This window comes from Ictalurus punctatus, chromosome 12 (genome assembly GCF_001660625.3).
Source record: "Ictalurus punctatus breed USDA103 chromosome 12, Coco_2.0, whole genome shotgun sequence".
NCBI lineage: Eukaryota > Metazoa > Chordata > Actinopteri > Siluriformes > Ictaluridae > Ictalurus > Ictalurus punctatus.
This window is the reverse complement of record NC_030427.2, coordinates 5,867,095-5,879,632: the sequence shown is the minus strand read 5'-3', so window position 1 is coordinate 5,879,632 and position 12,538 is coordinate 5,867,095. Positions and strand designations below refer to the sequence as shown.

General features: G+C 40.9%; 1 protein-coding gene across 6 annotated transcripts in view; it reads left to right on the top strand.

The window, feature by feature from the left end:
• The window catches only part of LOC108272755 (probable ubiquitin carboxyl-terminal hydrolase FAF-X), a 57,445-nt gene that overhangs the window by 4,888 nt on the left and 40,019 nt on the right, over positions 1-12,538 (top strand). For 3 of the 6 annotated variants that reach the window (XM_017481458.3, XM_017481457.3, XM_017481453.3), the window contains exons 2-4: positions 1,034-1,223; positions 1,352-1,401; positions 10,593-10,858. In XM_017481458.3, the coding sequence (XP_017336947.1) occupies positions 10,736-10,858 (123 nt within the window). In that variant the 5' untranslated portion in view covers positions 1,034-1,223; positions 1,352-1,401; positions 10,593-10,735. Of the gene's footprint in view, positions 1-1,033; positions 1,224-1,348; positions 1,402-10,592; positions 10,859-12,538 lie in introns of all 6 variants that reach the window. The other 3 variants (XM_017481456.3, XM_017481454.3, XM_017481455.3) reach the window with 3 other exon arrangements.

Below are 12,538 nucleotides of genomic sequence, written 5' to 3'. Positions count from 1 at the left end.
GCTCGTGTCTTATTGGCTGATGGCTCTCAATCCTGCCAGTTCACACAGTCAGTTTGTGTAAGGGGGAAAACGGATATGGGTGACAATACGTCCTCTTGTCCTCGTCCTCTTTAAATGTAATGTTATTGCAATGCTTCATCTTCTGTAGCCACCTCAGGAACAGCGCAGCCCAGGACGTCACAAGTTCCCTCCCCTTGGAACCCCTATCTGCTGCTCGTGCCAGAAAGCCCCTATTGGCTGTCTGGACCCGCCATGTGGAGAACCCACCATGTGCACCCACCCTTACAGAGTCTGAAATGTGGCTGAGGGAAGCCCCCTGGACTTCTGGAAGTGCCAAGATTGATTTCTTGCCCCTAGTGGCTGAGGAGCAAAGGGCCACGAAGGCTACAGGCGCAAGCACAGAAGAAGGAGAGTTTTCCAGGAAACGGGTAACCGGGTCTAATGCATCAATCCACGCACAATAGTATTCACCTTTGCAGAGTAAGGGGAAGTTCCAGGACTTCCCCTGCAGCAGCTACGAGGTGCAGGACGAAGGTCCACCAATGGCGTCACTAAGCAAGGTGTGGGTAGCAGTGACCAGGTGGAAGTCCACACAGGACTTGAAGCAGAGCCCAAAGTGAGTACTCTCTCGCCCAGCCACAACAACTGGAGCAACGCTGGGCCACACCCCCGAAGGTTGGCGACAGTAGGCTCGGAGCTTTGGGGGGAGGGGGGGTTGTCATAAAAGCCCGAGGAGGAGCAACAAAGTACTAATTGCACCCAAAAGTCAAAGAACACTCCTCGTGTGACTGCCGCTGGTGCGCTGAATGGACAGTTTCCTTTCAGAGCCTCTAGTGTACTGGACAGCATCAGCGCATAGCTGAAAGGTGAGGCGGTCCAAACCACGCACGGCTGGTGATCACTAATTGCAGCGGCAGCTCTCTACCATCTGGGAGACAGTGGCAGAGTGTAAAAGGGCATGCCGGGAGCAGCAAGGTGAGCAGTCTCCTTCTAACAAACGGCTAACTCTGTGTCTTTTTGTGAACTTTTCCAGAAGACTCCACAGGCAAGGACGACAATGCTCCCTGGCTCCCTATTGTTGCTGCTCCCCGGTGGACGTCACTGCTGCGACACTGCACAGCTCTCTCCTCGTGACCATTCTCAGCTGGGAAGAGGGATCAACAGACCGCCAACAGCACTCAATGCACTTCTCTCCTTCAAATTACCCCTTTATTTTTTTTAAGGTTGTACATATTGTAAATAAACTGTGCACTAATTCCCCTCAAATCACCTCTGTGTCTGTGCTCTGCCTGCCACTGCTGCGAGTTTTGTTACAACGGCTTTTTTTTTTTCTTTTTTTTTAAACCAGTAGGGGTTGAAACTGAAACACTACCATGCTCTCAAGCTGAACAGGAAAACAAGGTGTGTAAATGTCTATATGAGTTCCAAGTTACATGAACATGACATGAGCAGAGCATAAGGACTAATAACACACTCTGCATGGCACTGTTGCAGCTAAACCCATACAGTGATAGCTTAGTTGTGCCTCCCCTTGCCTAGCAACACCAAACTAGCCTAGTCTCGTGTTAGACAGCCAAAATGTTTTATATTCCATCAGTCTGAGGTAAGTTTTATGATAAATCCAATTGTCCAATTTTCATATTTTTAAGCAATTAGCCTTCTCATGCAAGAAATAAATGCATGGAAACAGTCTGTTTAGAAGTAGGTAAAAAAATTTTTGCTTGAGAAGAATCTGGGCTCAGCCCTGGATGAATAGTTAGTCCAAACTAACGCCCCTGACAAGTATTAACAATTTCAGTAGTTATGTTTTAACCACGTCTATTAATGCCTGTCATTTGGATTCTACCTATTAAGAGGAGGAAAAAAGAAGTGACACAATCTGTGTTAAGCAGATGTCTGAAAAAAGGTGAGGGCGTGTGCGAAAAAGAGCAAGGGGAAAAAACACGTGATCACCAGAGGTGTTTCTGTAGGATAAAAGCGATCAGTGAACATATGCGCATGCCTGTTCATCTCACACTCGCTCGCTCACTCTCTCTCTCTCGCACGCACACATTTATTCAAATACTGTAAGAACGATAACATTGTAGCAATCTTTAAATCTCCATGGTGTTCTCGTTGTTGTTAGATTTCTAAAATGTCACTAGAATAAGTGAATTAATTACATTTTTAAAATGTTCCAATATATGGTAAGCCAGAAACAGATCGCAGTAATATAAGTCAGTCATCTAACATTAACATCGTGGTAAACAAATGTGTGCCGGTGTTGGGCATGTGATTTAATATGAACCGTCCTTAACAGTCACATCTGTAACGCATTATTATGGTTGTTCAGAGCAAAGGAGAGAGATGAGTTGATCATGATTAGCATGGACATAATTTGGCTTTGTACACAAAGTTTTAAGTTATTTCTATTAGTAATTATTATATGATATAAACTTCATCTTGAAAACGTTACGGACATGACCGTACTGAAGCGTCGTGACATCCTAAATATAACTCTTATAAATTCAAAAGGCATCGCTGTTATGACAGTGAGTGTATTTATTTCTCAGACATTTGTCCATCTTTCTGCAAAATGCTTATTTCTAATATTAAGTCATAAAAAAATAAGGTTTCTTTTAACCCTCTTTTGAAAACATGAAATATGGCTGGTTGAAAATGTCATTTTAGTATTGTTGCACATGTCATATGTGGTGGATAACTCTGCAATTTCCTTAAAATTTCTATTACAGAACGTTAATACAGTAAAATACAGACCTAACCGGACAGCTTAAAAATGTAAGGTTGACATTTGCATGGAATGCCTCAAATCTGACACAGAGTATGGCAAAAGATGTTGGTTGTTTCCAGTCAGCTGTGTCTAAAATTTGGTGCAAGTATAAACAAAATGGGAAGGTTATATAAAGGAAAACATGGGTAGGCCAAGGAAGACGTCAGATCATCAGGATAGAAAACGAAAAGCAATATGCCATGAAAATAGAAAATGAAAAACAAAACAAATGAAAAACAAATGGGCGGAAACAGGAGTCAATGTTTGTGACAGTAAAGTAGGAAATCAGCTGAATGAAATGGGATTTACGTATAGAAAAGCCTAATGAAAACCAGCACTAACACCTAAACAGAAGAAAACACAGTTAAATTGGGATAAAGAGAAGCAATCATGGCGTGTGGATGATTGGATGAAGGTGATACTCGGTGATGAATCACAAATCTGCATTGGCCAAGGACGTGATGCTGGAACTTTTGTCTGGTGCCGTTTTAATGAAACATAAAGATGACTGAAGAAAACAAATTTCCCCACTCATTTATGATATGGATTTGCATATCAGGTAAAGGACCAGGGGAGACCTCAACAGACAATGCACAGGTGTCCGCTGAAAATCTGGACACATTTCTCATTCCATCGATAGAAAATAGGTTTGGTGGTAATGAAGTCATTTTTCAGAATGATAATGCATCTTTCGACAGAGCAAAGAGTGTTAAAGCTTTTCTTCAGGAAAGGCATATCAACTCAATGACATGACCAGCAAACAGTACGGATCTCAGGCTGGTTGAAAATTTATGGTGTAAATGTAAAAAATTGGTCCATGACAAGGCTCCATCCTGCGTAGATGATCTGTCAACCGTTATTTGAGAAAGTTGGAACCAGCTTGATGGAGAATATTGTTTTTCATTAGTGAAGTCCATGCCTCAAAGAATCCAGGCCATCATAAAAGCTTGAGAAGGAGCAACAAAGTACTAATTGTGATTTTTTGTTTTTTTTATTTTTGATGATTCCATTATTTTTCCTCTACTTGATCTGTGAAAAAATATACCATTAATTAAAACAATTTAATTACATTTCTTTCAGGTATGTTTTACCAAGCCTGAATGTTTAGCTACTATACAAAAATATTTTGTCATATCCGTGATTTGTTTTTATGCTATGAGCAAAAAAAGCCAGGTGGACATCCTCTAAGTGTTGTGATTCCATAATTTTTGTTGTATTGCGGTTCATGATAACTACCCGTAAAAGGCTGCTGCTTGTCGGTTTTAGTTAAGTGAGATGTGTTCGTGTGCATTGTACAATGGCGGTTGCTACAGTAAGGATCTGCTTTGAATTCTGAATGGTGTGAGAATGTTGTGCAGTAGTGTACTAGATGCTGTTTCAGTATTATTATTTCCAAATTCATGCAGGCCAAGTGAAACCAGGCTGCGCACCGGATTTGGCCCCCGGGGCCTTGTGTTTGACTCATGTTGTTTAGGGCATATCAAATGTCTGGGTGTTTATTTGCTTTAGTTTGTTCAGTGAGAGGTTTTTTTATGATGGATCTGCCAATTTGTTTAGAATTGCTCGAGTTGAAATCTGCGCATGGCTCTAACTCCATAATCAAGTTTGTAGATGACACCACACTGGTAGGCCTGATTAGTGACAACAGTGAGACGTCCTACAGGGAACAGGTCCAGCACCTGACAACGTGGTGTGCCAACAACAATCTAGCACTCAACACCCAGAAGACCAAAGTGCTTATTGTGGAACGAGGACAAGGAGGGGCCACACCCACAGCCATCCTCATTGATGTGGTCGAGGTGGAGCATGTGACCAATGTCGTGAAAAAATAAGTACACCACATGGAAATTGTTGGCTTTTTTGACACGCTATACTTACAAGTAGGGCTGCAACCGGACGGAGAATCTCACCTGTGCATGCGCATCTCCTTTATTCCTCAATTGCCTGTCAGACTCATCAACTTTCTCCACACATACAGTGGAGAAAATGTCAGAGAGAAGCGAGACTGATAACACCAAAGTGTGTGTGAGTTAAAGGTACAGACAGGAGCAGTATGGCTGCACTGTTGTGCAACTACAGTATATGTTAATAATCAAAGGACATTATTTTAGAAACTCACACAGCTGATGTTATTGTTCAAAATGAGTCTTTATTTATTCGTGTATACATTACAGCACAGTGAAATTATTCACATACCCCAGCATATTAGGGAGCTGGGGTCAGAGCGCAGGATCAGCCATGATGAAGCACCCCTGGAGCAGAGAGGGTCAATGACCTTGCTCAAAGGCCCAGGACAGATAGCTTGGCAGCATAGGGATTTGAACTCTAGTCTCACGGGGATTCTGAACATTAGACCAATGTTTTAACCACTGAGCTACCACCGCACTCTTTTGTGCCACACTGAGAAGTTGTTGACCATGTGAACATTAGAGAGAACGTTAGAGCTTCTATTTGTATATTAGCATTACCATATTAGATACAGTGGAGTCTCCATTGGTTAAATCCATTGATTAATCATATCGTATACAATATACACAAGATGGTCAAAGGTTTGTGGACACTAGATAAACACACCCATATATGGACCTTCCCCAAACTGTTGGAAGTAGAGATGGGTGATATGGCCAGAAATTTTATCGCGATAAATTTTTCTATATTGCTTGAGCTTGATAATTATCATGACACTTCATGATCATGATATCATGATAATTTTATTACACTGTCAGTTGTAAAGAATATCCTTCTAAACAATGCAGGCTGAATACATGAAATGTTCATTACTGTTTTAAATCATTAAATATTTATCATCAGAACATAATATACATCACACAGTATACAAAATATGACACAAGTATACATGAAATAACACCTTTCTCCACTATACTTAGTAACATCATATGAAACTCATGAAATAGGTTACAGGTTGTTACTTTCCATATTTTTATTTTATTTGTTTATTTATTTTACTGCTTTTAAAACAGTTTGCTGCTTTTACCTGCATCTATGGATTTATCATTGTGTTAAGAACATCTAGAATCATAGACTAATGATGATTTGACATTGACTTATTGAACAGAAAATTTACACTGATCAGCCATAACATTAAAACCACTGAGAGTTGAAGTGAATAAAATTTATTGTCTTGTGACAATGACAGCTGTCAAGGGGTGGGATATATTAGGCAGCAAGTGAACAGTCAGTTCTCAAAGTTGATGTGCTGGAAGCAGGAAAAATGGGTAAGTGTAAGGATCTGAATGACTTTGACAAGGGCCAAAGTGTGATGGCTAGACGACTGGATCAGAGCATCTCCAAAACGGCCTTGTGTGGTGTTCTCAGTGTGCAATGGTTAGTACTTATCAAAGGTGGTGCAAGGAAGGACGAACGGTGAACTGGCGACCTTTTAGCAAATATGTCTACTAGTTTACACAATAATATTTAGCCTAATGTTAGCTAGCTTTTATAATGCTCTGTTAGCTTAATTAGCCTAGTAGCTAATTAATTAATTTTGTTATAGCTAATCAGTAAATCATATACATACAGTCCCCTCTGAAACTATTGGAACAGCAAGGCCAATTCATTTGTTTGTGCTGTACACCAAAGACATTTGGGTTTGAGATCAAACGTTGGATATGAGACGATAGTTTATGATTTCAGCTATTTCCTGGAATTTACATCTAGATGTGTTAAACAACATAAAACATTGAACCTTTTGCATCAGACCACCCAATTTTTAGGCATGCAAAAGTATATGAACATATTTGGTTGCTTATCCCTTGCTTGCAATAACTGCATCAAGCCTACAACTCACTGACATCATCAAATTGTTGGTTTCTTCTTATGTGAAGCTTTTCCAGGCTTTTATCGCAACCTTTTTCAGTTGTTGGTTTTGGGAAGATTCTCTCTTCAGTCTTTTCTTCAGGTGGTGAAATACATGCTCGATTTGGTTTAGGTCTAGTTTTTGACTTGGCCAGGCTAAAACCTTCCACTTTTCCCCCTGATAAAGTCCTTTGTTGAGTTGGCAGTATGTTTTGGCTCCTTGTTGTGCTTCATGGTGAAGTTCCTCCTGATTAATTTGGATGCTTTTCTCTGTAATTTGGCAGACAAAATGTTCCTGTAAACTTCTGAATTTATTCTGCTGCGACCATCATGAGTTACGTCATCAATAAATATTAGCGAGTCTGTTACAGAAGGAACCATGCAAGAGCAAGCCATGACACTACCTCCACCATGTTTCACAGATGAGCTTGTATGTTTTGGATCATGAGCAGATCCTTTCTTTCTCCACACTTTGACCTTTCCATCACTTTGGTAGATGTTAATTTTGGTTGCAGAACTTTTGTGCAGATGAGTGGTTCGCATCTTGTGGTATGGCCTCTATAAGTCTTCTTCAAACAGTGGATTGTCATACCTTCACCCCTGCCCTGTGGTCATTGTTGTTGATGTCACTGAAAGTTGTTTTTAGGTTCTTCTTCACAGCTCTCACAATGTTTCTATCATCAGTTATTGTTGTTTTCCTTGGCCAACCCATTCAGTGTCTGTTGCTGTACACCAGTGGTTTCTTTTTTCCCCCCAGGACATTCCAAATTGTTGTATTGTCTACACCCAGTGATTGTGCAATGCCTCTGATAGATTTTCCCTCTTTTCTCAGTGTCAAAATGGCTGACTGCTCTCTGATCTTCACGTGAGCTTATCCTTTTTTGCAACAAATGCAGTCTTCACAGGTAAAACTAAAGACTAAAACCAAGAGTAGATATTCAGAGCAGTTTATTGTTTAAAAAGTCAGTCTAACAGGACACACCTGGGTAACAAGAAACACCTGTCAGTCACATGGTCCAATATCATTCTCACCTACAAACTGGGTGGGCTGATACAAAGCGGAGTTTGCATGTTCTCCCCGTGCTGCGGGGGTTTCCTCTGGGTACTCCGGTTTCCTCCCCAAAGACATGCATGGTAGGCTGATTGGCGTGTCTACAGTGTCCGTAGAGTATGAATGGGTGTGTGAGCGTGTATGTGATTGTGCCCTGCAATGGATTGGCACCCTGTTCAGGGTGTATTCTCCCCGCCTTGTGCCCAATGGGATAGGCTCTCCCTGGGATAGGCTCCAGGTTCCCCGTGACCCTGAAAAGGAGTAAGCAGTAGAAGATGGATGGATGGATGTATATATACCAGGAAATAAAAGCTGAAATTCTAAACTCTCATATTCATCTTTTGATCTCAAACCCAAATGTCTTCAGTCTACAGCAAAAACAATTGAATTGGGCTTGCTGTTCCAATAGTTTTGGAAGGGACCGTATCCTGTTTCACATTCAAGCCTACTTCGACACACACTTGTGATTCACAGGCGAACTTTTGTTGGAAGACCTTTTTTAAGAACCATGCATCTGAGTAAGCAGTGCAACGATGACATTGAGGTTCAATCTGCCCATCATTTTCCCCATAACACTGATTTTGGGCTATTTGTTGTGAAACTGCATTGACTTTATTCACTATTACATTATTCTCGACACTGTGAACACTTGGTGTATATTTGAAACAATGCATATGAAAATACTAGACTAATAGCATTATATTTTCAGTATCGGATGCACCAAAATTTTGGCCGCCGGAAATGCCATTTGTGTCCAAAAGAGAAAAAAAGCCGAAAGTATGAGCCAAAAATAAAATGTTTTTACCCTACACTGCTGTATTTAAATTGTTTTATTGTTCTTTTTGACTTTTAACAAAAGTGTTAACTTCATTGCCTTTTTCAATTGATATTCAATCTAACACATGAACATGATTAAAAAGCATAATATTTATTCAAGTGTTCAAGTATTATTCAATATGTATTCAAGTGTAATTTTCAGTTTTGGTTTTCTGTCAAGTGTTCCCAGAAATTTCAGTTTCGGATTGAGCCAAAAATGTTCACTTTGGTGCGTCAATAGGTGATACGATATTACGAGGAACAGGTGGCAAGCTTTTGTTATCTCCTGGTGCCAAAAGCGATGGCAGATGGTGTCCTTTTTTTAAACGGTGGAACAAATTGGTAGTGTTTACAGACTCAACAATGGATGACATGGACTTTTTGGGCCTAACTGTGCTTGGATGTCTTTAGACATGACTAGGGATTCATACCTGATTTCATATTCTTTATATAATCCTCTGAGTAAATCAGCCTTGTCCCTATCAGTATCAGCATTGGAAACAAAATTGTTTGTGTGTGTGAACTATCCAAAGGCAGCTTTTTCTGCTGAATCCTGTGGGAGGTGAGCTGCAAATTGTTGCCAATGTCAACCATCTTTGCCAGAAAACACTGAAACAGTCTGGGCAGATATGCTTTGGGATGCTGTCATCAGTCATAACCAGTTGCATCTGGTTGGCTGGCAAAAGACTATATTTTCAACATGTCACATGCCTCCACTCAGACCACCTGATATTGTGAAGCTTTCTGTCACGGACCGTGGGTGGAGACGGAAACAGTCGCGAGTGACAGAATCCAGGCAGAATAATCCAAATGGGAAAGACAAAGTTCGTAGTCGATAAACAGGCGAGGGTCAGGCGATCAGGCAAACAAACAAAGGCAGAAATCGAGGTCGGGGACGGAAACACTGGTCAAAAGTAACTTTGTAAATGCATGAGAAAAAGCCTTAGAGAGTGGCAGAGAAAGAAGTCAACTGAACGTTACTTCACAAAGTCTCTTCGCTTCCAAAGTTTCTCTTATGCTGTGATGGGAGTGTGTTTGTAATGGGATGCAGGTGTGTGTGATTTGAACTCCGGGGAATGCGAGCGCATGTGTGTGTGGGAAGTATAGTCCTCAGCAGCCATGTTTGTAGTTAGCGGTGCCTCCTGGGAAACTGAGTCGTGGCTGGGCTGAGATATGACACATTTCCCTACATTTTCTTTTCTTTTTTCTTTTGCTCATGTGTGTACAGTGCACATAATATACACAAGGGAATTCCCACTCACAGTCATTTGCCATAGTTTTGGGACAATGACTTTTATGGCAGCCTCATCTGTGAAAACGGAGAGCAATTTTATTGTCCCCTAATACAAGCTTGAGTCATGGAAAAGAGCTATCAAAAAGCAGGCCCCAAAATTCAGCTGACTTTTCCTTCAATTCCATTCTGATTCGTGATTCCCCCTTGACTAGAATGAAATGATTCCTAGCCTCTTAAATAAAGCAATGTCCTCAACATAGGAAGATGTGGGATGTGCATGTTTAGCCTAATAAAAGCCTTATGATGACTGAAATCTTTTGTCCCTATATAAAAAGCACCAGATTTGTCTGCTAGATGATATGAATGACACATCTTACCACATTTCTGTGCATTCGTCATGAGATTCATTCTATGGCACTTGGAGGCAGTTTTCGCTCAGGTTTGATCTGACGTTTTTCTGCAGTTTTCAGAATGCCAAAGGAGTTACTTGATATCTGTTGTTTTTTGAGCATCTCTCTCAGTGTTACTTTTGCGCAAGGCAAAACAATATTTGTTCGTCAATGGCTATTAGCTATTTTGCTGGTACGCAAGTGAGAAGTAATTAACCCCATGCATTTCGGAACGTGGTCACACATTCGCACCAGTTCTGTGCACCCCTTAATATATTCTGTGCTACTATTGGAGCGTGTCCTTGTAACACTGTGGTAAGGGAGTTAACAGATTAGAAACACAGACTATGGCAATGATGCATCTGAAATTTCTATCAGAATGTCAAATGAAAAATTAATGAAAGTTAAAAAGAAATGACAAAATATAACAGAATAATGTCAGTAGTTGTACTGCTGCTATCTGAATGCTTTATCTCTTCATTTACATAAATCTACATATCTGCATGTATCTTACAGGTTATGCAATGGTCACTGCAACTCAACCTAAGCTCCTGGTGCTGCTCTCCTCATCTTTCAGCTTCTGGTTCCATAGTACAGTGATTTCTCTTGCTTCTGCTAAATAAGCAGACAAGATTGCAAAGATCTGCCCTGTGCCCAGCATGACAGCCACCACCCGGGGTTCCCCCATGGGGAGCAGTGACAACCAGGGACAAAGCCAAGCCCCGGATGGTCAGAGCCAAGCCCCAGATAGCCAGAATCAAGCTCCTCTACCCCAGAACCAGGTGTGTGTGTGTGTGTGTGTGTGTGTGTGTGTTTGTGTGTATGTGTGTGTGTTGTGAGACAGACCCAGGAAACATAGAATTACTTATTAAAATATTTGTCAAAAATATGCCAAATTTAAGTGACTAAATACTCAGCATTATAATTATAGAATTATCAGCATAGGCAATGTTTTCTATGTTAGCTTTTGCACAGTGCACATTGCTCAGACTCAAAGAGAGCGATGTAATCTGAATGCATAGTTTTGATGAAAACCCTAACATTTGTGTAAGCTTTACCCAAGATTAGAACAACCCGCTTCCAGAAGGAAAAAAATTTCATGCATATTCAGATATTGGAAAGTCCCTATATTTTGTACATGCATATTAGAAGAATTATTTAGAAAGCAATCATGGTATTAGGTCACTGGGACTTAAATGCATTGGCAAGAACTAAAATAAAGCAAATTTGCTGATCAGTGTTAAAGGTTATATTTCATATCTGTCTAGATAATAGAACCCCAATTCTGAAAAAGTTGGGACAGTATGGAAAATGCTAATAAGAACAAAGAGGAGTGATTTGTAAATGTACTTTGACTTATAAATACAAGGTATGTTTTACAGTTTTAAGGTAAACATTTATTTTGAAATTGATGCATGCAACACGTTCCAAAAAAGTTTGGGACAGGAAGGTGATGTGAAACAGGTGAGGCAGTCATCTAATCATAGTATATAAGAAGCCTCCAAAAAAGGCCTAGTCCTTCAACAGCCAGGAAGGGTCGAGGCTCGCTGATCTGCCAATAGATGCACCAGGGAATAATCCAACATTCTGAGAACAACATTCCCCAAAGACAAATCAGTAGGATTTTGGGCATTTCACCTTCTACAGTGCACAATATAATTAAAAGAATCGAGGAATCCAGTCAAATCTCGGTGCGTAAAGAGCATGGCCAAAAATCACTTCTGAATGCGTGTGATCACCAGTCCCTCAGATGTCACTGTCTTAAAAACCGTCATGAGTGTGTAATGGATATCCTGACATGGGATGTAGAATACTTTGTTAAACCTTTCAGTCAGCACCATTCGCCGCTGCATCCACAGATGCAAGTTAAGGCTTTATTATGGAAGCATAATAAATTAAAGCAGAAGCCATACATCAACACTGTCCAGAAGCTCCGCCCACTTCTCTGGGCTCGGTCTCATCTGAGATGGACAGTAGCACAGTGGAATCGCGTTTTGTGATCCGACGAGTCAACATTTCAAATAGTTTTTGGACAAAACAGCCGTCGTGTTCTCCGGGCCAAAGAGGAAAAGGACCATCCAAGCTGTTATCAGTGTCAGGTCCGAAAGCCAGCGTCTGTCATGGTATGGGGCTGTGTCAGTGCCCATGGCATGGGTAACTTGCACATCTGTGAGGGCATCATTAATGCAGAAAGATATGTACACAATTTGGAGCAATATATGCTGCCATCCAGAGCAGGACAACGCCAAACCACATTCTGTCCAGATAACAAGCGCATGGTTTCGTAAGCAGAGAGCTCAGGTGCTAGCATGGCCTGCCTGCAGTCCTGACCTGTCTCCAATTGAGAATGTGTGGTGCATTATGAAGTGCGAAATGAGGCAACGAAGGCCCCATACAGTTGCGCAGCTGAAAAAATGCAGACTGGATAAATGGGGGAAAATTCCACTTGTTAAACTTAACCA